This window comes from Epargyreus clarus, unplaced genomic scaffold (assembly GCF_041222505.1).
Source record: "Epargyreus clarus isolate Ecla_fem2 unplaced genomic scaffold, WU_Ecla_fem_2.2 ptg000023l, whole genome shotgun sequence".
Taxonomy (NCBI): domain Eukaryota; kingdom Metazoa; phylum Arthropoda; class Insecta; order Lepidoptera; family Hesperiidae; genus Epargyreus; species Epargyreus clarus.
In genome coordinates, this window is record NW_027332230.1 from 3,487,213 (window position 1) to 3,513,202 (window position 25,990).

The 25,990-nt window shown below is 33.8% G+C and overlaps 1 protein-coding gene across 1 annotated transcript in view; it reads right to left on the bottom strand.

The window, feature by feature from the left end:
* LOC140751785 (kin of IRRE-like protein 2) overlaps positions 1 to 25,990 on the bottom strand; it is a 206,348-nt gene that overhangs the window by 41,212 nt on the left and 139,146 nt on the right. The window contains exons 3-4 of the mRNA XM_073085824.1: positions 25,819 to 25,984; positions 10,038 to 10,234 (exon numbers count right to left, since the gene is read on the bottom strand). Coding sequence (XP_072941925.1) covers positions 10,038 to 10,234; positions 25,819 to 25,984 — 363 coding nt within the window. The remainder of the gene's footprint in view (positions 1 to 10,037; positions 10,235 to 25,818; positions 25,985 to 25,990) is intronic.

The following is a 25,990-nucleotide window of genomic DNA, read 5'->3' on the forward strand; positions in this document are numbered from 1 at the left end:
GTCCCATTTAAATATGGTTAGGATCCATCGATGGGTTCTGGAGAAAATGAGGGGAACTCCTGCACCCATGTAAATATAACAGCCATAACTTCGCCGTTTATGAACCTATTTTAATGCCTTTAATTTCGTGTGTGTACAATTGCTACAACAATGGGACCACCATTTAAATATGATGAGGATCAAAGTGGGTTCTGGAGACAAAATATGTAACTCCTCAACCGATGGGTATAATTGAGTTTTGTTTGAAGATATTTCGTGTAGGCTCTAATGAAATTGCAAAACCGGTTTATCATTGACTATTTAAGGGTCTGATAATGTGGCTCGGAGTCAAAATATGTAACTCCTCAACCGATGGGAATAATTGAGTTGTGTTTGAAGATATTTGGTGTAGGTTCTAATGAAATTACAAAGCCAGTTCATCATTGACTATTTAAGGGTCTGATAATGTGGCTTGGAGACAAAATATGTAACTCCTCAACCGATGGTAATAATTGAGTTGTGTTTGAAGATATTTGGTGTAGGCTCTAATGAAATTGCAAAGCCAGTTCATCATTGACTATTTAGTAAGGTTAGATTGGAACATATAAGACGATATAAAACTAAGCGAGCAGGGTGCGGCAGCGCCCTGCGAGCGGGCGGTTCCAATCAATGTAAACTCAGACCTTACTTTCATTCACGATCACGTTTTTACAATTTTATATTGTATTAATGTAATTAATGTAATATTGAGCGCCGACTTCAGAAAAATGTACAAAACCAACATTTATTTCAATTATTTTTTACTTTGTAGTGACATAGAAGTCGTGTAAACGATTACTCGTTTGACGCCTGAGTTCGCAAGAGTAGCTCATCAAAGTCGCTCACCGTAAGCGGCAGTCTACAATGTAAAGTTAAGCCACCTTCAGCATAATGAAGTCGTCTACAAAATATGACGATATAATTTTCTGATAATGACACTATATACTTATTTGTATTAAATTAAATTAAATTTGTAGTAACATTTATTTATGTAGGTATCAAAATATAGTTTTCGAGATTACAGCTCACGCCAATTCCTCACAAACGCAATAGTGACAAAAAATCTATTAAGTATAAGTAGTCGAAATTACACAAAATATATTAATGTCGGTACATTTTCTGTTGCTCAATTACACCAACTCGTCAGTCAAACTCATACTAAGGGTGTATGAGTTTTTACCTCGCTCGAAAACGTTTACCGTTTAAGTTTCTGGATATAGAGCACCCCTGTGGACCGTAACAGAACTAAAATTTCGCATTATAAGTTAAAAAAAAAACTGAATTGTCAGTTGTAACGACATTTAATTTTACAAATATAAATACAATGCATTAATTTTTACATTAATTTAATTTTGATTTTGCGCTATTGTTCCCTATGTAATATAGGAGTAGCAGACGAGCATGCAGTCAATCTGATGGTAAGTGGTTATTACTGCCAATCACATATGCAATCAAGCCCAGATAGGATTAGACATTCTTACCTGAGGCCGACCATAGATACGCCGCTACCCCTGAGGACTAAGCTGGAACGCCTCGGAAAAGTATGTATCCCTTACCACACCCTTCAAACCAGAACACAGCAGCGCTTGACACTACTTTAATAGGCAGACATACGGGTGGCGGTGGTGCCGCCAGAGTTGAACCACAAAGGGTTCTTACCACCTTTACAAGGTGATCGTATGAAATGATAAATACACGTAGGTACGTTTTACGCAATCATTTGTACAATTTATAATAATTTATTGGAATTACCTCCAGGCTATTTGTGTTATATGTACGTAAATAATATTCAAATTACAAAATAATATTCAATTCGGTGTGCCTCCGCTGTTATAACAAATAACAGCCCGTGTAAGGGAATTTCCTGTTATCTATTTAATATTGCTTTTTACGTGCTTTATATTAGCCTCACTTGTAACTAACAAAGTAAATAAACAATGTAAGAAAATTTTGGAAAACATTTGTACATGTAGTTTGAATGAAAATACAATAATTTGATATCTTGCTGCTGATCTGGTAATTAAGCCAGAAGAGATCTAGTGGAACTCTTTAGTGAGAGTTTGTACCTAAGGCCCTCGAGTTTGGGCTCATGATTCATTTGAACCATTCCAATGCTTTAGTCTATGTAATGAGGTTTTGAAAACGAGACCAGGATGGATAGTAGAACTCTTCAGTGGCTTCTAGTAAACTCTCGAGCTTGAGCTCATAGATTTTTTTGACGAGTACCTACAATACATTGAAATTAATATTTTAAAGTTGTTTTAAGAGTATAAAGTAATATTATGTAGTTTAAAAAACTAAAAAACACGCTTTCGTTACGCACTAAAAGTTAGAAAATAATTATATTGATTAATTTTTAAATGTCTTTTGGCATTGTGTTCGTAAATGTAAACAATACACCTTGACAGGAAGTTAAATCTAGGACTCCCGATTGAGTAGCCGAGTTTCAAACTAGGCTATGTTCAATATTAAGATGCATTTGGGCCCTTAGCCATAGGGAATCGTGAGTCCCCACATAGATAATTCTCGTTCCGTCATTCTGTGTATGCGTATTGCGTATTCCAAGAAAGAAATATATAGGGCGTCATTTGGCTATATTTCCGCGGAAATGACTGTTTTAATAGTACTGCTATAGTAATACACAAATTAAATATGGAAGTATTGAAACCTTTGTGCTTATAATTTCGAGTTAAAACACGGTAATTAACAAACATAATTAGATCGAAATATCACAAAGAAGTTAAATGAGATTCGAATAACGAATTACGGTTAAAAATGATCACTTTATAATTGTTTTATTTTGTCGCATGCTTTATTTTCGCGATGGTATTAATTTCGGGGATCCTCCGACGCAGCTGCTATGTTTGGTGCCTTTATTTATTACTATTAGCTTGGCAACCAATTAGTTATACCCCAGCTTTAATACTTGATTTATGATAGTCGTATATTTCACACTTCGAAAAGTTTAAATACGCCACGAAACGAAAAACTGTGGGTTTAGATTTGGTGAAACCCTCTCAATTTACTGTAATTTGACGTTGCTTATCCTAGTGATTTCGTGTGTGTTTTTTTTTTATTTTCAGACAAAGTATTATTCGACATAAAAAGTAATATTTATATATCACATACGACATATTTTATCCTTGCTGCCCCTATCAAGCTACCATTTACCAACATTGCTGTAAGGAAAAATGTTGGGCGTCTTGTCGAAACGAAGCTACTTACGAAAAATCAGCTTGTTAGTAATAAATGATGAAAACTATACCAGGGATCCTGTACTATAAGTACTTAACGATTTTTCTTAACTTTCGATTGTTGTGCCACGTTCATTGTTCCGTTTATAGAAAATAGGAAAATACCCTGACATATGAATAAAAATAATGTTAGGTAATATAAGTGTATATTTTCTCATTATAACGCGCTAACTTTAAAATTAAAAAACTCCTAGAGCATTCACTACCATAGAACTAAAGCTCTTAATAAAAAGTTCGCAACTTATTAACCAAGTTGCTTGCGCATGATAAAAAACGTATTATTTTTCTAAAAATAATGTTAGGTAATATAAGTGTATATTTTCTCATTATAACGCGCTAACTTTAAAATTAAAAAACTCCTAGAGCATTCACTACCATAGAACTAAAGCTCTTAATAAAAAGTTCGCAACTTATTAACCAAGTTGCTTGCGCATGATAAAAAACGTATTATATTAAAAAAAAAACATTTTCTTAATCCTACTGCCAACGTGCTTTTTAGGGTTCCGTATCCACGGGGGAAAAACGAGACCCTGTTAATAGCCCCCGCTGATTTTAACTCTGTGCTTCCGGTACAAAACTCTACCTCTTGCACCGTTATAAATAGATACATAAAATGTTTACAAAGTGTATATTACCTACTATGTGCGCGATAATAAGAAAACCTAAAAATAAAAAAGTTATTTTTGTTTAAATTAAAACTATTTATGTACCAGTATGTATAAGTTTTAAAATAAATCTAATTTTACTAATTTCATAATGTAGGGGAACAAAATATTCGATATTGATCTTTAGTTACACAATCAATATAATAAAATCAACTTGTCAAAACACAACATTTGTTACGTGAGTAATCGAAAAAGACTATGGAAAGTGTAGTTTAAACAAATTGCATTTTAAGGTTAATGATAATTAAGTAACTACGTTATAGCAGTAACTAACCTAAACAAAGACTTAATGCTTCAAAGTAGGAGAAATTACCCGTAAAACTACATCTACTTGATGACCAGATTGTTACTGAGTGTAGACAGGCTAAATTAACTTCCAAGAAATAAAGCTTATTCTGCAGAGAATTAAACTCATTGCGTTTCTTTCCCCACCAATTACTTACTTGTTTTAAATTCAGGAACAACTCAGTGTAATGGCAGAATATGGCAATGACAGAACAATAGCAGAACATTGCAACTTTAAAATTAACTTTCTTGGTGAATTTAGGAATATGTGTGCCCTTAGTCTCAGTCTATCAGCGCTCCGTTTTGCTTCGGAAAATGATACCTTAAATATTTTAAAACAGTCAAAAGTTGCATAGCATTTTTAATCAACTTGTGCAATTATTATTAATTTAACAGACATACGAAGGTAATCGGAGTCCAAACAAAGCCAAGGTCGCAATGTATATAGCAGAGTCAAATCCAAGTTAGGAGAAAGCCAGAAGTATTTTTTTTTAATAAATCCACAACACACAAAGCACACACACAAGCAAACACCACGAAATAACAAACAAGAATGGTGCCATCATAGATTAGTAAAGATTACTCACTCCTAACAAGAAAATGTACCCAGTTTTGAGAATTGAAATAGTTGCGTAAAAAAATTTTGCCACGTCTCCGTGCTAAAATGTCCCTAAAATATTTGAAATTATTATTATAAATTATTTAATTATCATGTAAATTACGCAGTATTAGTTATTTATTCGTAAATTTTCTCTAAAAATGTTTTTATTTGTCAAGAATTCAAAAAAAGAACTTACTATAATAAGCCATTTGCGGCTTCATTCAATTTCAAGGCGGCGAAGTATCTCTACCTATGGGCGGCGAAGTATCTCTATCTATGGGCGCCATAAATCATAATGGCGTTTTGATTTTTTACTGTCAAATCTGTCAGTTGTAATTGTACGTTTAAAAATTACAAACACTCTTAAACGTTATTTTATTAATTCAGAATTTCAACATAGCTTATGTTGTTAAAACATATTATTTGGATAATGTGGTAATATATTTTTTAATACAATATAATAGGAATGTCCAAAAATACTAAACGCAATTTTAAGATATCCTTACGGATTATAAAAAATATGTATTACTGCCATCTGTATAAAAGTGTTAAGAATTTTTCCTCACGGAATTTCTCGATTCGGTTGCCGCGATTAAAGCCCGCGATAAAAGCTATGCAATAGCTTAAAAATATAACACATTAAACAAAAAAACATGTATTTCAAACATGACATAAATGGAATAAACATTTACAGTTTTCCGATCAATAGGATGGAAATGCATTGCAGCTGCACATTTAAGAAGTTCAGAGCAAGTTTGCAATCTGAAATAGAGGCGATAAATCTTAAATGAAGCCCGCTCGGTATGACGGCGCGCGAATGAGTGATCGACCATTGTGTCTGTTTAATGCCATTTCGAACTGAATGGTATCGTGCAACTGATTGAATGAAGGCGATAAAGGAAAATATAAATTGGAAACGATACAATGATAATTTAAGTTGTAATACGCTATAAATTCAATTAATAAAGCACGAATTGCCATCCAGGGCGACATTTAAAATGATTTGAATTTTGATTCAAGATTTCATCTGGGGGTGTTTATGTAAGTAATCAAATTTGTTTGTTCATGGCCCGACAAAATATTTTCCAAGGTAGGTGTTAAACATACATCCGGCACGATGGCCAAAAATGTTATGAATTCGGCTCGGAGAACCAAAAATGTTAGGATTCGGCTCCGAGACCGAAAATGTTAAGATTTCCGCGGCCGTTAGAACAAATAAGGAACCGAATGTTCCTCTCTTCGATGGACAGGATGATCGTGTTTCGAAGAAGGTTAAGTGTACTGTATATACGAAAAATAAGATGCAAAGTGCTATAGGGTCACGTACTCACCTGCTGCTGCTGATGGGCGCAGCCTCTTGTACTAGGTATAAGGCACCTTCAACTCACCCTAAGCTCGAGCTAGCTAGTCTTACCTCGGAATGGTCTACCAGTTACCTCTACCTTCTTCCTCTTCTCACGTGGCGTCGATCTTACAGCACGTTGCACCGCGAACAATGAAGTTAACGCGAATTTAAAAGAAACGCTACGAATACGAATAGTGGCTTCTACTTCAGAGTATAACTAAAACGACAAATATGCGCGAGCGCGACCGACGACTCCGAAGCTTCTCGAACAAGTTCATCCCGGTGGCGGCATACACCACCGCGAACGACACGACGACTACAACGAACTAATTCAAACTCGAATCTCTATGCTTTTAATCCTACAGATTAAAATTAATACCAACAACAGATAATTAATACGTAGAACCATAGACAAAACTGAACAGTAGGTAATAAGTAGTTTTTATAATAATCATTTACACTTTTCAATGAAAGACACGCTATGTATACGTTTTTAGTAACTTCCTCCGATCCTACTGAAACATGTTTTTTATATAACGAGAATACAACATTCTCCACTTGCTCGTATCTGCTTTGTGTACAACCAAATCTCGTAGTAGCAAAGTAGCAGATATTGACATAAATCACGACCGGACAACATCACTCAAAAAAAGAATAATTCAACACCTTCGATCAACAAATTAGTATTATTCTCTACTGTATCATTATATTTCATTTTTAATTGTACTTTGTTTGCCATTAAATTTATGTTTTAAGTCTGTAGCAAAATCTGTAAATGTTGCGCACGCCTATAATTGGCATGCACACGTGTCTAATACCAATAGTGTCATACTTATAGAAAGAATTGTGTGTACTGCTGTTGTCGAGCAAAAAATATAAAATAAATATGTGAATAAGCTACATAAGGAAGTTTTATTTGTAAATTCGTAAAAATAATGATTAAACGTTCGCATGGAAGTCCGTCACTTTTGTTAATATTTCTTATTTTACAATTATCGCATTTACAAATATTATTCATGCTGACAACGATCTGTAAACCAGGGAACGCTGAATAAAGCCATTTCTCCCTCGCCAGTCCCCCGAGTGATTGATTAGTTTTTAACTAAAAGGTTATCGATCAAACTCCTTACGTCGCAGCATCTTTGTTCGAAGATAACGATGATAGCGTAATTGAGGGGGATTTCTTTTTCAGTATTATTATAATGGAAGATAAGATTTCAGTGGTTGGATTTTTGCGGTACTTGTATCCCTATCACTCTCCAACCAAGTTAGTTTAGATTTCTATAACTTGTCATATTAAGAGTTGATCGCAAATGTTTATACTAAAAACCCGTCAGTAACTATATTATATATCGTATAAACATATACTTTATATTGAATTATAAACAATAATTCAGTATATATTTGTATTGTCCTTTTGTTGTATGTTTTCTCTCATATGTGTTGCAATTATCTGAATAAATGTTTTTTCTTTCTTTTTTTCTTACGTATATCTCGAAATTCCCGCCAAAAGACGTCACAGTAGCCACGCCAAACTTTTGTAACATATGGCTAACGGGTTTTCCTAAAACAATAATCTCTATTAGGCCCGCGTATTTTACAAGAAAATCACCTGTGTTATTTGAAATTACAACGCAAATTTCGTGATAACCATTTTTTCATCCAATTCCGTATGTGGGCCCGTATTTCCTAAAAAGTTACTGACCGCTGCTTAAGGATATTAATAAGAATGCTTGTATTGAGCCGGGCATTGTATTGAGGAAACACTCAACATTAATATTAATATAATATCGAAAATAATAAATACTTAGTATCTTATAAGCGAGGTTTTATACAAATGTTACAAGCGGTCGTTTAAATACAAAGCAAACACTATCAGCGCTAATTCAGTTAAATGTTTGCGTAAACACATTACTAATACTTCCCACTGGATACTGGAGTTCGTTGCAATATCCAATCAACTCGCATTTAAACTTTGTTCATGAGCGAAATACGTAGTACTTTTTGTAGATACCCAGAGCCTGCAGTTCCAAGTTTCTTCAGCTAATACGAAATTCAATAAAGGAAGTTAGAATTCACCAGTCACGTAAAGAACGGACTTCTAATACTACCTACGTTTACTGTCCTTATATACTCTTTTCACAATAATTTAATAAGTATCAGACTACTAAATACATTAAATACGTAGGTGGTTGTGCATTAAATGGTCCGAACTCTAAGGTTGAGTGGGAGAAAATGCTATTTAGCATTAAGTCCGCCTTTTGCACCACACTGTTTTTAACATGGTCAATAAAGAGTAAGTAAATAAATAAAAACGCTAACAGTTAAATTTTCTTCGAAAATATTTCGTTGTAAAAGCGAAAAACCAAATACTATGAATAATATGACATAATTGTGTTTTGAGTAATTTATTGAAACAATTCCCGAAATAAAATGGAAGTGTCTAACTCAATTAATTCGCAATAATAAAATATCCGCGATTGCATATATGTCTCTTCCGGTTGAGTCGTCGACAAAGAACGTTTATACCCTTGATCATAGATAAGTATAGATACTCACCGCGTTGTAATTGAAGGAAGCCATTATAAATGGCTTAAACGGCTGACAACTCTGTCACCCATTTAATGGCTGTCATAGTGTTATTTATGCGGAACAATGCCGACATGCGCAGTTAAGTGGTGCAAAAACACGAAATCGAAGAATACGTGCGGAGAAATATCGTTTCATTTGTAAATGTTCTCAAAACTACATTTGTTAAATATTTTTCAAACACGAAAATGGATGAGAGTGACAATTTCAATTGTCAAAACTGATTACATTTTCTCGTTAGGAGTGAATAATCTTTACTAATCTATGCCCTTAATAGATAATTTATAAATAAAAAAAATAGTTCCACTCTCAAACTTCATCGATTCGATGGCATTGTGGTAACATACTTAATCATACAAACATGAAGGACACACACAAACCGAACGAGCCTTGAGGAGTTATTAGATTGGTGTCGAAATTTATTTGTTCAATACAAATTTAATAGAATACTGTATGACATCATTTTAAAAATAATAAAAAGATACATAAAATTTGGAGCAGATTTTATCCGTTTCTCGTTTATCGCTTGATGTTAGCACAAATCAAGTGAACATACTGAGACGCCACATTCAATCACTAACTCAGTACAACTCCGTATGCTCAAGTTGGCAGCACACGGAGTGCTGAACTTTGAACTTAAGTTTAATAAGTAACTCTACTACCCAATCACATCTATGTACAAATGAACAAAACTGTAGTTATGTCTAGATAATCGTCATTTTATAACGGGTAGTGTGATATTATGTTTTACAGACATTAAAAATTTAAGTTTTTAACCGTTTTAAGTATATTTTTTTGATTAGAAAGGTATTTTGAGGATGGGATACTATTTAGTAGAGGTCAAATCACTTAAGATCAAAACTTAATTGTTTGTTAATTAGATATGATTGAATTCCGGTAAGAATTACCAAGGGACTTAGTTATAAAATATATACGCGCGGCATAAAAGCATTCCGAAGTTTGTATTTGCGTTTACGACCCAATACTTTAATGTACGGTGGCCCTAAAGTCTTAACGTCATATGCGTCATCATGTCGCTTGTTGATTTTCTTACTTAAGAATATAAAAAATACGTAAAGTTACCACGAGTATAACGTTAAAAATTACGCATATTCTGCAATACTGTCGTTTCTTTAAAAAAATAAAAGAATGAGCTTTTTCCGATCACGCATATTAGTGTAGGTATTCTATAAACTAAAACGTAAAGTTGAAAAAATAAATAATAGAAATCATATAGACAAAAGTTGATCCGTATGATATAAATATTTTTTTTAACTTACCAACCACATCGAGGATTATCTTGAGATTCTTCGTAGGTGTTATCTTGAAGTCAGCGCGGCACCGGTACAGCGCTCGATCCGTGGGCACCACGTTATGTATGTGGAGGCCCGAGTGTGGTGCCGCATGCCACTTCGCCCTCCCACCAAGTGACGCGTCCGCCCAATGTGCTGACGGACCCTTTACTCGACCGTCGTAGCTGTAAAAAGATTTTTTATTTATCTAAAATGGTTAACAAGCATGTAATTCGTCTGATTATACTGACTACTGCTGCCCAAGAACGTATGTCACCGACTGCTCCTAGGTAACTTCTTTGAGAACAAGGGTTATATATTAGCTAAAAAGCAAGGTTGTCAAGAATAAATAAGACTCTGAAATTTATCGCCAAAAAGTGACGCGCACGAACTATTTATATGACTTTGAATTGAAAAAGTACCGCGGTTCGCAAGGAGAAAGATCTAAGCAACTGGATGCGGATCACTATCATATTTAAGGCCTGTCAGAGATCGACTATATATGATGTACTATTCGTGACCTATAAAACCAACCCTCCGCTCACTCTCTTACAAGGAGACCCATGCCCAACAGTGGGACAATTATGAGTTGACGACTATATTTCTTGGTTTCACGCCCAGACATTTTTTGCGAGTTCTTATAACAACCTTATTTAACAGCAGCGTTAAGCGGTACTGTGTTCCGTTTTGAAGGGTGTGGTAAGGGAGACAGATTTTTCCGAGGCGTTCCAGCTTAGTCATCAGGGGTAGCGGCGCATCTGTGGCCGACCTCAGGTAGGAATATCTAATCCTATCTGGGGTTAATTACAGATTCCCATGGGCGGCAGTAGCCACTTACCATCAGGTGGACTTCATGCTCGTCTGCTACTCCTATATTTAAAAAAAAAACCACACCACACATTACAGAACGTTGTATGAAAATGTAACATGTACTTGACATAGTTCTCTTAAGGGTTTACATTTATGCAAGGCGGTCACGTCTATTTTTTCTCGGTAAAATAGGTTTCAATTATAAACTAATTTCATTTAAACAGAAATTACTATATATAATTTCTGTTCAAATGCTACTTACTACTACTTACTAAGATGTAGGTTAGCGTATCAATTATTTTAATATCTGAAGATTTTTAGGGAATTTCAGCTAGCTTAATATATTGCTGTTGTTTAAACAGACATTTAGTTTAAGAATTTGACTATGTAAATAATTTAATATAGATTTTATCGAAGAATTATATCGAATTATTCAATAGTTTTTTGTGTAAGATACTTCCAAGATAGACCTATCAAATATACCTAAAAGAAATTTTATGAGAAAATAAAATTTGCTTGTTTTTACTGAATAATTAGGCAAGTATGAGTCGAACACAAAAGGTTCCGTACCGCTACTATTTTTTTTTATTATATATTCACAGTACATGCATGATATTACAGTGTAAGCGAAAATACCTTCATTTCTATTTTTTAGTATTTGTTATTGCTGTAGTCAACAAGTAATTTAATTAAAAAATCAAAAACCCGACCGCACTGAGCAGGCTGAAGTAGAATTTTCAAAAACAGTGTAATAGGCATTTCATTATTTTATGCAGAATGCTAAATACAAAGTTTCATAGTAGGTATCTGCTTCAAAATCAAAAGATGTTCAAAAAATATTATCCTATTTTATCCTCGTAGTGCTCATTTACGCTATACCCATGAGTAAAATTCCAGCACTCTAAAGTGCAGCGGTTTCCCTTAGCGTTGATCTCTGGCACAGCAACACTACTCATTTAGTCAGAGAGTCATCTCGATGTAATATATATATATATATATATATATATATATATATATATATATATCTTCCTGGGAAGATGATTTTTTTTATGTTTTTTTTTCATGGATCAGTACGGCCTATCATTGGCAATCATTGTAATTTTTGTTTGAACGTGATAACTCTTTTAGTTCAAAAGTTATAGCGATTTATTTACTTTAGGTGCACAAATCCCAAAAAAAAAACTTCAAAAGGTCGTAAAACCCAAAAAAAAATTTTTTTATTATTTTTTTTATTTTTTTTGTCGACAAAATGCGGTTTAATTTTACCTGTTTCAATATGTGCACTTTATGGAGATTCACCCTGTATATATATATATATATATATATATATGTGATACCTTTGTTTTGATACCCTACTCGATAGGTTTCGTATTTTTTTAAACGTGTTACTATTTCGCAAAAAAGAATCCACTATTTACGATCTATAAAAGATCTATCCGCTGATCATATTACCTTGTTAGGGGTAGAAATTCATTATTTTTATCCAACAAGCCTGATACAGATTTTGTAGTGTTTGCTTCAAAACTGACAGTTGTTCAGATGAACTTTTAACCCTTATTTTACCCTCTACGGGGTTGATTTTTCGGAAGGGGATAGATAGGTGTGTCCTACCCAGAAAGCCAAATACTAAATTTTATACTTTATTTTAGGGGTGGAATTTCCAAAAGGCCTTTCTTAGTACTTATTTACCCTATATAGCTAAAAATGAAAAAGTCATTTAATTGGTCAGTCAGTCAGCCATATTGCTGTTTTATATATATACACAAATATGTTTTTATAATCTACGTTAAATTTACTTTCATTTAATATCCTACTCGATAGATTTGGTTAACTTTTTTTTTGAAATGTGTTACTATTTCGCGCCAAAAATTCGCCCTTTTGTTTTTTTTTAACACCTATCTAAGGACACTCGGGTCATTGAGACGAATATAATGACACCTTAACTGTCGAAATTTATCCAGCCGTTTGTAAGATCGGATCAAATAAAGAAAGACAAACGTACAAGATACGCGCGAAAAACATAACCCTTCCTTGGCAGTCGAGTAAAAAAATAGACGCTCGGTAAAAACCAATTGTTTTAAAAAAATATATTTTAAAAGTTATTTACATTAAAATGCATATTAATTAGTAAAGACACAGGGAGCTGTGTCAATAATTTAATTTAAAAAATAATAAAATGTATTATTTATAAAAAATTGCATATCCTGAGGCCAAATAATCCATACGATAAGGTTTACCTTTATGTCGGTGTGTAGCCATTATAAAATTCGCGCTAATGGATATTGGCGACGAGAAAGCGACAACACTGAGATTATAAAAACAATATTTTAATCATGAACATTGCCAGGTACAAAAAAATGTAATTACGTATAAACAAAAAATGTATTGGACGCCTGTATTTTCAACAAAATTGGTTTTCTTTTAGGTTGATTATTACTTAAAATAATACAAGGTTTTTTGGTAATCAATTTGTATCAATTACATAACTAATTCTTTGTTTAAAAGACTATAATTAATGTGAAGATAAGGTAAGGTAATGTATTCAGTCTTTGTGGTCCGACTCCCGAAGCACCAACGATATACCTATTTCCGTCTAATAACGACAGTGTCCAACGCCTTGGCTTTGGTGTTTCAGGGCATTCCAAGTTCTTTTTAAAATATATTTTGATGATAAAGGAATAACTGCTAAGAACAAAGGAATCAAGTATATTAATTAGTATTGAGAAAACGGATCGTTTATTCAGTAAGCCACTTATTATTTACCCTGATTTCGAGTACGTTATACATATTTTTCATTGTAGACAATTTTTAAATGTGTTATTCTTAAGTATTATTCTTAATTCTTTACAGAACCTGAAAAATACCGAGAAAAGTATGTAATTGGTAATTTCAGAGACGTAGAATAACATGGATAATTTCGTTTTATTTAAGCTGAACAACTTTAAACATGAATATTCTGCGTAATGTTATCGTAAAACTGAAGAATATTTAAACGTCTCTAACTTTTCTATATTTTTAAGGAAATACATTTTATAAACCTTGTATGATACTTTAAGAGGTATGTAATAACCGAACGAAAATTATAGTTTTTTTTTTTATAATAATATAGGATTAGCAGACGAGCATGCAGTCCACCTGATGGTAAGTGGCTACTGCCGCCCAAGGACATCTGTAATCAACCCCAGATAGGATTAGATATTCCTACCTGAGGTCAGCCACATATGCGCCGCTACCCCTGAAGACTAAGCTGAAACGACTCCGAAAAGTACCTATGTCTCTCTTATCACACCCTTCAATAGTTGTAGCGGTGATGGTGCCGGAGTTGAACCACAAAGAGTTCAACCACCTTCAAATTTAAATTAATTCACTAAGTTTCGTAAATATCCACGCATTTTCTCTTAAACAGTCATATTAAACTAAAAATATCAATTAAAAATCAACGATGTCCTTGTTGTTATAATCTGCACACATATATTGATTTTCAACCGTAACACTCAAAATGGTAACGTAGTGTATGTATTACAATATAATAATATGATGTTTATAAGCTAAGAGTAAAACAATAATACAATCGAATTAGGTGAAGGCAACTCGCACGACGTCACCGTCTCAGCGCTCAAAACATAATTATCCTGAACCATTTATTTCCTTCAAAAGTTACCTTGGAAATTCGCGTGAAAGCAGCTATGCCTTGAAATGAAAACGATTCGACTCATAAATATTTCATAACTAAGCGGGCTTAAGGCGCCGTCTTACTGAAGTTCTTTGTACCGACCGAAGTAAGACTGCTGTCCCACTGTATCATACTAAAATTGTGTAAGTAAAATGTACGCTCTCATATTTTTATACATTAGCAATTTGTTCAGATTAAGTAACAAAAAAGTTAGGTATTATATTTCGAGCGCTGAAATACTTCTTTTTACAAAATTAGTATTTAATTTTTTTTAACCCACTGTGCTGATCATAGTGCGCATAATTGGGTAAAACGTACATGTCCGTTAATAATTATCCATATATTCAATATTTTACCTAAATCATGCAAAAAAAATGTCAATATCTGCCTACCAGAATTATGAAATTAGGATCTTTGGTAGGCAAAACATTTGATACATAGATTAATTACTATTAACGAGCGTTAAGCGACACAACATGCAAATTAAGTTGTCAGAGACAAGAAAACATCGGAAACCAGCTTTAAATAGATTTCCCTGGCCTATTTTGGTTTATTGACAGATACAATCTAGGCCATAGCCACCACTAACTATCGAGTGGAAGTAAGTTCCTTATTTCATGGACATAGTAACTGTAGAGTTGTAATTCTTAGATGAACATAAAAAAACAACAATTCTAAACCTCGAAGTATATTGGGAATTCCTGTAGAAGCTGCACTGTAGTAATAGTAACCTAACCGTACACGTAATTAACGGTTTGATTAAACACGGCTAGTATCTGATTACTGTTAACTTCTAAGGTAAATGATAATTAGTAATTAATTTCATTAAAATGCATATTCCATAAAGGAACAGTAAGTTCCAGTTAAGGAACAGTAAATAGTATAATTGTGGAAAAAGTGTGGGGTACTTTTCGAACCTGATAAATGGAGCACCCCACGCCTTTTCCACAGTTATACTATTTACTGTTCCTAATTGATTCTTAGATTGAGAAATATTTTCTACTTTTTAGTTGATTTTATCATGAAAGCATGTTTTTTAGTTTTTTGAAGTATAATTATTTTCCTAATAAAACCCGACAGAATGTTCAATACAAGAAAAAATAATTTTCTGTCGTCAAAAGTCGCTTGGATGTATTGGTGCTTTTCACGAAACTATTTATCGTCCCTGCATCATCAATCAACATCGATGTGTGGCTGGAATAGCAATACTTAGTATATAAATTCGTCATAATCCGTCATAGCTACGTGAGTATGTTTTCCAAGAAATATCGGAGGAACGGTTCTGTATCGAAAGTATCAAATTTTGTACCGAATGTAATTGATTCGGTGTCCCTGCTCGAGTCAGTGAGCTCTAATTCTTTGTTGTGAGGCATAAATACTGAAGATGTCTGTTACCTTTTGATCATGTTCGAATCCGTCTAATATATCATGGAGACGCAGGTTGTTTAATGGACTGGCAAGGTAAGATTCCTGAAAGGATTTCTATTTGGAGATACAGGTTCTGGTAATATTTATAGATGTAGAGATAAAAAGTGTAACGTCAATGTACTCTGTTCTAAATTATAAGTTCATACAGGAAGACTATTACAAGTCTTTAGAAGCAAGCACGCGATTGATTTAGCGTTGTGCAGTTAAATTTAATTTGATAATATAGACTGTAAACGAAAATTATAAGTCTTTTAAGTCTTGTTAATCTAACTTTTTGAGGACAGCATATTTATTATACATACTACATCCTTTTCAAACATTTATTGTGTCTAATTACCCATAAGTATAATTTTAAAACCTACTGTTTAGCTATTAATTTCAAAGCATTTTTAAATTATGTAATCACACTACCGATATTGACGCTCTTAAGTTGTTATAAGATCCTCGTACTAAGTAGACAATAGGCACTACACCATGAGATGACAAACGATCATTTTTTTGTATCATGATAAAGCAAAACTTATTTGGTAAACAATAAACAGTTCAATAAGAACCCGTGACCTATTTATTATGAGTATAGATTTTGCAATTTTTTATTGTTACCCAAGCTCGTCAAACAAAAAAAGACAATTTGTCTACAAACAAAAGGCAAAAAGATGTAGATGTACAGAAGAAAACGTTTTATACAGACTTTTACAAACACGGTTGTATGGAGGTGGTAGAAACCTTAGTGGTTCGATTCCAGCGGCAATACTGCCACTCCTATTTCTGCTTAATAATAGCAGTATTAAATGTTGCTGTGTTCTGGTTTGAAGGGTGTGGCAAGGGAGACATAATTTTCCGAGGCGTTCCAGCTTAGTCCTCAGAGGAAACGGCGTATTTGTGGTCGACCTCAGGTAGGAATACCTAATCCTATCTGGGGTTGATTACAGATGTCCATGGGCGGCAGTAGCCACTTACCATCAGGTGGACTGCATGCTCGTCTGCTACTCCTATATTATAAAAAAACACCGTTGTCATATGACGCTCTTGAATGGCAATCGTTATATTTATTAAATACAAGTCGACGCTTTCTATTTTTGTAACTTTTTGAAGAATCCTTGAGGATTTCCAAATAATGAATACAATCTGACTTCTTCAGACGAAACCAATTGACACCTGACAATACACTGAAGGGGATCCGCTTTGAGAATTTTTACGGAATTATCAAAGCACCTCACGTAGTTGTTCCACTTTGAACAGAAAAACGACAAGCGGTAACGGTTTTTATAAAAGAGAATTATTATAAAAAATCCCGAGAATTATTAAAAAAATATATATAGCCTATGTTACTCCCACAGTTTAGACGAATCCAACGACACTTCATGTCTTAAAATTCGTCAAGCCGGACTGGAGGTCATGGGAAAAAATGAGGCATACATATATCACGAAATCATAACTTTTCGCAGTCGGGTACACACACATCGGGTTTAGTACTTTAAAAATCCCACATAACTCGACGTCGCTTCCACGGCGTCGGGTACGTTTGAAGGTTTCCCCGTCGTGAACAGAAAAAAAGCCAGAAATAGGTACAGTAGTTGAAATGTTATAGGCAAGAGTTAAAAAATAAGTTCAGACCAAGGTAGAGCATTTTTAGTTAATAACATTCCGAACAAGGCACTTATTTTGCACTAATGTTAATAAATAAACACTTATTTACAAAATTACTGTATAATTTATGTCGTTTCTCGCTGGTAGTAAAACATGTTAAATGAAATTCGGAACTTGATTTTTTATGGATTTATGGAAAGTAATCGTTCCATGGTGAAATGACTTTTCGCAGTTTATTATTTTCCATTGTGAGTATCCAGAGATTTTCAAGGTAGGAATTAATTTATTATGTCTACCGGCTTTCAAGTTTTTTTTTTCTTTTTTGTCTATCATAGAGCCTGTCCTTGATGAATGTTACCTATTTTTTTATTATTATGGATATTCAGTACTGAACAATGAATTAAAGTTATTGATTACATCGTTGCGTATATTTGGAGAAAATTTGCTGTTATTAACCGTCGAACTAACACACTCTACACGTCGTCTGTCACACATGAGATCTTAGGGGTTCTGGTTTTTCGTTTTAAGCTACGAAATCCTAAAAAGCAAAATTATGCTTAGCAGAAACCTTTCAGCGAATAGGTACAATATTGTTGAACGTTGCAAGTTTTATGGTTCGAGATTAGACCCATACATTACACCACACGTGAAAGTTCATAAAGTTTAATGCATGGAGCAGTTAGTATGAAAAATGTACATTCCCTTATTAAATTATATACAAAAAAGAATTTTATAAACATGATTTTACAGGAGGTAAAGGAAAGGCGAGTATACTATTTAAAGTTAAATTTTCATTTGTACAACGTAGACATCGTTATTGTTCAAGCCCAACACGATTTAGTTATATTACATAATTGTCTACAATCTAATTTGCTTAGCATTTATTCTTCAAAAACAAAATACATAATTTTTGCTGCAAAGAACAAAAAAATAGGTAATCATAGTCCCCTCCTAATCAATGATCAAGTAATCAACAAAGTTAACTCTGAAAAATACCTCGGTTTACTTCATGATAATCAGCTCACCTGGAAACCTCACATTGAAAAAGTCCGTAAAAAACTTTCATCTCTGATTGGTACATTAAAAGGCATAACGCGATGTTTCCCGAGACACGTCCGTTACACTATATACAATTTACTGGTCAATACCTACTTAATTGAAGCGTGGGGAGCAGCAGCAAAAATTAATTTGACAAGCTTGCAAACTACACAAAATAAACTTATAAAAACCTTATTTCGATACAACTTTTTAACATCTACGTGGAAAGTATATAAAGTAACAAAAATCATGAATATTTCTCAAACACACAAATATAATATATGTATTCTGATAAGAAAAATTTTGACAGAAGAAGTTCATACAAAAATAACATTGACAAAAATATTTCAATTCCAAAAGCGAGCCACTAGACACGCCAATAACATAGCATTACAACCTTCAAGAACCAATTAAGGGAATTAAAGTATTTTGTTTGAAGGAGCGCAATATTATAATAATTTGCCTTCAAATATAAAAAGTGCGAAAACGCTCTTGATTTTTAAAAAGTTATTAATAAACTAAATATTACGAGAATAATTTGAGATAAAAATGTAATAAATTAAATAAGCAAAATTAAATATCATACAATTGAATCTTGAAATAAAAAATAAACCAAAAAATCACAATAAATAAATAAAAGGGGAACAAACAGTATAAAGATTTATGCATAAAAATTATTAAAAAAAATATTAGCATTTGCATTCGCATTTTTTCTACAGTTTGTGTTTTCTATTGTTAACTTTAAATCTACCCACAATTACACTACGCTAACCCATTTAAGTCAGTTTGTATTTTTTTAATTTCTCTCTAAGTGATTTTTTGTAAAATCTTAGGAGAAATAAATGTCTTTAAACATTTCTTTATTTGTGGTGTCGAGACTAAAATTTTGGATGAAATAGAATTTGAAAAATGTTTTCTCCATAATTGACATTTGAATACCTTTCGAAACCTTTGCCTATTACGTTACATTTTCTGATGTTTGTGAAATATTCTATACCTTCTTCAAATTCTAAGTCACCGAAAATATAACTTTTAGTATCGCCGGTAAAAAAATAACTTTAGATATAACATCGTTAACTATGTACAATATAGATTTCCTCGTAGAACCTACTGTAGTTACTGTGTAGAAGTACCTACTGTAGTTTCAGAACCAGAATAGGGCTACGGTATCCCTTACCTGTCGTAAGAGGCGACTAAAAGGGGGCTTCAAGGGTTGCAGGCGGCAAGAGTGGGAGCTCGAACCGCCCGGCCAGCGGCCCCGACGGTATGTGTGGTCGCATACCGTCGTACGCACCAGACGGTGTAGCTAGCGTCAAGCTCACCTGCTAAGAGGACTCTGGTTGCGTTCCTTTGGAGATCTCGGAGCTCTCTACGCAGCGCCGAGGACGGCCACCGGGGAGATTATAGTGCGGTAAGACTGAGTCCCACATAACCCTGCGGTCGCTCCCAGGGTACCGGGTACCGTTTGAAGGTTTCCCCCTCGTTAACAAAAACAAAAGTTATCTAGTGCATAGTTCACCAAGCTGCCCAAGTGCATTTTCCCATCGGATTTTTTATCTCAGATATGTCGTTTGCCTTCACCGTTGTAGCAAGTGATAATCAGTTCTCATTACATGATGAGTTTTCATTTCATTACAGTTTTCATTACATATGAGTACTGGGATCCGAACCACCAGATAGAAATACAACTTTAACATTAAACTCTTACTATGTTAACGTATAAGAACATACAAATAAGTATATTCTATGCTTCGATTTGTTTTATAGAAATATATATTTTTATAGGTATATTTCGTAAACTACCGCGCATTACTTTATAAACTGTAAGACCGCAATATTAGCTCTATAGCTTTGAGCTCTCTTTTAGTACTATGATTAAATACCATTTGTTTCCTCAGAATACTATTTGTAAATAAAATGCACTTGGCCTACATGCTTGGAAAATTCTACCTATAATAAATATTTACGATACCTAACGCTCGGTTACTTTTTCTAGTCCACTTTATTAGTAAGGATTTTTAATACAACTAACCATAAATTACATCTGTGACACCAATTATCATTACATGTGTTATCGTCGATTTTTGTGTACTGTTATTTTATCAAGTCATAATTTTAATAAGCCTAACTATCTTTTACATTTTTTTGGATCTGAAAGGGTCTAACCTAGCATATTTACGTAAAAAAATCATAATTCCAAAACTGTAGCATCTATAAAAACATTTTGAAAGCCGAAGAACCCTTTTTGTTTCGAATCCGGAGGTACCACCACCTTTTTATGCTGTTTTCAGACAGTACGTCGTACCACAAAATAAAAACTAATTATTTTATAGTCGTACCAACGTAATCCTCGGGTAGCAACGCACCTGTGGCTAACCTCAGATAGGACCGGTTAACTTATCCGGGGTTGATTATAGATGTATGGTTGGTAGAAGAGGTACTATAAGATAGACTGCATGCTCGTTTGCTACTTCTATATTATAAAAACATAGAAAGAATAAATTCGGCCTTCGTTAAAAGTAATAAAATACGATACAGACGACATTTCCAACAAACGTTTATTGGGTGACGCTGGAAAACAAAGGAAGGATATCCTGTTTTTGGTTCAAAGGGCTTTGAGTTTTGCTCCGGTTGAACTGATAAAAGAGATCGTTAACTTAAGCATGCGTATATATTTAATATCGCGCGAAAATAAAAAAAAAACTGTTCATCGAGACACCAACATACTTTCCAGAGGCATTCCAGCTTAGTCCTTACGGGTAGCGGTGCATCTATGGCCGACCTCAAGTAAGACACTAATTTTATCTGAGGTTGATTACAAAAGCCCGTGGGCGGTAGTAGACCCTAACCATTAAGTGGACTGCATTTTCACCTACTACTCCTTTATTTAAAAAACATCACCATACAATGACAATACACAGTGACACCAAGAATTTACAAAAGGTAAACAAAATCATAATAATTATTACAGCAACTTTTGTAATTAGTAGAATTGATAAAGCAGTGATAGCTAATGAACTTGAGATATGAGCGTAATAGAAAATTAATTATCACTTGCTTTAACGGTAAAGGAAAATATCGCAAGCAAACCATCATATTCAGGATTTCTCCAAGACATTTTCAAAGTTATATGAAATTTTTGTATCCATGTTACCAAAATAATGGTAAGCTTGAAGAGAGAGAGACCCACGATCAACAGTGGAATAATAATTCATATTAATGACAGTGGTGATGTATGTTATAAAAGCGAATTAAGAATGCAAATAAATAGAAAAAAAATACAATCAAACAAAACAAAACAATACAACAATAAAACAATATGCGACATAAAATCCTGTAACTTTTTATAGAAAATGATTATTGTCGAAACAGGTCTACGCGAGTAGCGTTAATACGCCTAAAGCCAGCTCATCCGTCATGGAACAAACCCATAAATATGTCACCGAAGCGTAAACACGGTAAAACATGATTCACAGTGACACCATCACGTCCATAATTCGCGCACGAGGAAAAAATGGCAAGAGCGGACGAGAATCACGCTTGAACGGTCCTATATCCGATGTTACCAAATATACTCATAGTAGATAATATTTTTCTAAAGTATTTGGAACTCGTGGTGTATGAGAGGGACTACAAGGCCGTAGACCCTTGTGTTTCGACTATTTCTGCCTAATACCAAAAGTGCTTTGATTACGTTTTAAGGGGTGTGTTAGGGGAGACATACTTATCGGACGCGATTCAGTTTAGTCCTGAGACAGCAAAGCTATGTCCGATCTTATGTGGAGGAAACGCTGAATTGTGTATTTTTTGAATTCTTGACAAATAAAAAACATTTTTAGATAAACTTTACGAATAAGGCATTTTTAGATCAACTATACGAGACGTGGCAAAACTGTATTACCCAAATATTTCAATTCTTAAAACTGGTTACATTTCCTTGTTAGGAGTGAATCATTTTTACAAATCTATGCGGGTTGACTACAAATTTCCTTGGACGGCAGTAGCCACTTGCGATCAAATAGCCGTCATACTCGTTTGCTACGTCTATATTATTTCATATTTCTCCTGCTGTAGTGTATCAAGAATAAACAGCCGCACCGGGAACATTCATTTGATCTGATACGTTTGCTCCAAGCCTGCGTGGAAACTAATTTGACGTCCTGAAACGGCTATGCATAACGAATGCGCGCCTGAGCGATGTATAAAATATGCACACATTGTCAGATTGCGATTTGCAAACTTCCGCTGATGATACGGTAGAGGTGTTTTGCTTGAATTTTGAATATTTAATCATGTGTGTTGCATCTTTTGTGTATCGCGAGTATAACCATTTAGAAGTTAAATTATATTCACATTTTTGTCTTTAGAAAAAAATAAAAAAAATATTGTCTTTCATCTGATTGATATAAAAAGGCACAAAACCTGTAGTAAAAATAAAATCTTAAGATTTGCGCATAGAATCAATTAATGCTTAATTAAATAACAAACCACACTAAATACTTAAAGAATCTGCCCCATTAGTCGCAAGTGGATTGCTATTCCCATATCTAAATTTGATTCCCAAAACATAAATCTACTTTTTTAAAACAGGACCGACAGGCGGGGGACACCGTAGCCCTATTTTGGTCCCGGAACTACAGGGACAGTAAATATGTACTTATTAAAAATATACTTTTATGTAATTATTCTCTTTCATATTTGAAAAAGGCTTATTGTTTGCATAAATCAGGTAAAATATAAAAATCTGCTTAGAATATTATTCTGTAGTATTGATGGTTGGAAAGTTTATAATAATTGATAGGTATTATTTTATGTTCCTCTGTTCGTATTTAAGTTACTTCAAGTGACTATTGAGCATGCAATCCACCTGATGGTTAGTAAGCATTGTGGGGATTGCCACAGTAGAACTGCAATGAACTTTACAACCTAAACTCTCTAATAATTTCATTTCCTTTAATAACGGCAAGATTCCAACAAGTAACAATTACTACTAGTTAATTGGAAATTATTTGGGTTCTTGCATGAATTTTAAAATCTTAAGAACTCTGCGTAGAATCATGTAACGTATACAATAGTATACATATTATTTTTTAATGTATAATTAAACCACGACCTACAGCTTTATTCTTTGCTATTTACTAAGAGCGACTTGATATATAGTTAAACCTTAATAGTAGACTCAAGCCAATCAAACGCTTTAAGCGCTGGTTATACTACGATCTAGTTCGTTATGGCGCCGCACGCAATCGAGACTCATTACCTTGAAAAAACAGAGAAAGCACGCGAAATGCAATATTCATGTAATTTCGCTGTTTTCGAAGAAAATTCTGAAATTATAAGAATTCGTACAAGAATTAGCGAAGAATTCACAGATCAAAAGGCGGTAATTTTTGCGAGTACCGCAGCAACTCAACGTGCAAAAGAGGTAATAAGGCGAATATTGGGCTCAATGGCCTGCCTTGGGAAAGATGTATGTCCGGCAGCCAACTGCCGTGGGCTAAAGAGCATGATTGCAATAGAATGTTTTGCGTAAATTTTTACTTATTTACCGTTACTATACTTACCCTAATATGCAACAAATACTGGAACTATTTCATAAGTAAAACTAAAACTCTAAGTGGGATACAATGTTTTGTAATTTTAAACAGTTTATTCTGATAGTCCAGTAATTTTAGGGAGTTCATCTCGGAATTCAAAATACCAAGCTGTAAACTCGTATTTAATAAACTTGTATTTTGACATCCCAAAACTTGTCTCAAGATTCACACATGATGTTCGATGTTTAAAAGTCAGAGATCAAAGGTCATAAAAATCGATATTTCGCACATTTTTTGCAAATATCTTGTTTCCTGTGGGTTTTACGCTACTTAAATCTAACAATACCATAGAAAATTAAATTCTCTACAACTTTTGCTTAAAACACTTTTTCATATGTCGAACTGTTTTCGAAATAGAGGACGGACAGCGAGCGACCTGTTTGTTGTATGGAGACCCCCTTTAATATTCAAATTTATTTTATTAGTAGTTTTTGTCATTATATCGGCCACCTTTATGCATCTTCTATTAAGTGTCTATTATGGTTCCACAGATAAAGCCCTGTGAGAGACCCTTTGGGTACGGACCCATAAAAACTACTCAAAGGGTCATAAGTATATTATTTGAAGCCAATAATAGGACTGACCACAAACTTTTCCTGAGCACTTTGGAAAGAAAACCTTTCATAATATACAATACATGACCGAAACTTGATTACTAAAGTTTTGTAGCCCGGCATCTCTCCGTCAAATTAACCTCAGACCGTGCAATTAAGTTACACTACTAACTTGCAACGCCTCGTTTACATAGGATATTGACTTATCCACGCTTTTTAAACAAAACACAGCAGCGTTTGATATTCTATAAAAATAAATAAAAAGTGTCTGTTTGTAATAACACATTTTTACTAATAAGTATATGAAATAATATACCGTACTTAGAACAAAAAATAATTATTAATTTGTTTGTCTGTGTGTCGACTTGTTCCGGATAATCTGCTAAACAGCTGAAACGATTTTAACTGGAAGCTGATGCTGTAAGGAGTAACTTAAGACTACTTTTTATAAAACAATTAGGGTTCCATACAAAAAAGTATAACCCATTAAAACTCGCAGAATATTTACACTTCTAAAGCCGAGTGAAACCGCGGGTTGTTGCTCGTTCTAAATGTATTTCAACAATTACTTTTTCGTTTCTAATATAATTTTATTACTGTAAGTTTTCTCGTAATCATTAATACCATATCAAAAAATCATATTACAACTTAAAGGTTAATTAATTTTACTTTATTAAACGAAGTCTCATAAAAAGCTTTAGAGCTCGACGTTTTGATTATTTTTTCCATTTTCCTATATACTTACACAGATAATTATATTTATAATTATATGAATTATTTCTTCCTTTTATTAAGATAAATAGATAGATAAATATTGAAAAGAAATTGTTTAATAGTATATAAGGAATACAAAAAATAAACGTAGAGAGTTGGTGTCTTGGAAATTTAATGAAATTTAAATAAAAAAATAAACATAATTTTGAAAAAGCGGATTTTCTAGGAGGCTTGTGGTTGTAACTTCGGAAACTTCATACCTTTTATACTAAATGTTGTAAAAATTCAAACTTTGGTGGTTATTTGGATAGATTGAATATTAATAATGGACTAGTTATACCACTTTGATTATGTGTTCAGCTTACCTATATATAGGCACGTCATCCTTGTACCAAACAATAAGCAGCAAGGAATCGGGCGGCTGTGGCGTGCGAGTTTCACATGGTAGTGTCGCTTCACCCCCAGACACTGCTGTCAGCTTCGACGCGTCTAGTGACTCCGCGCAGACACTCTGTGGACCTGGCCGGAGACCTACGA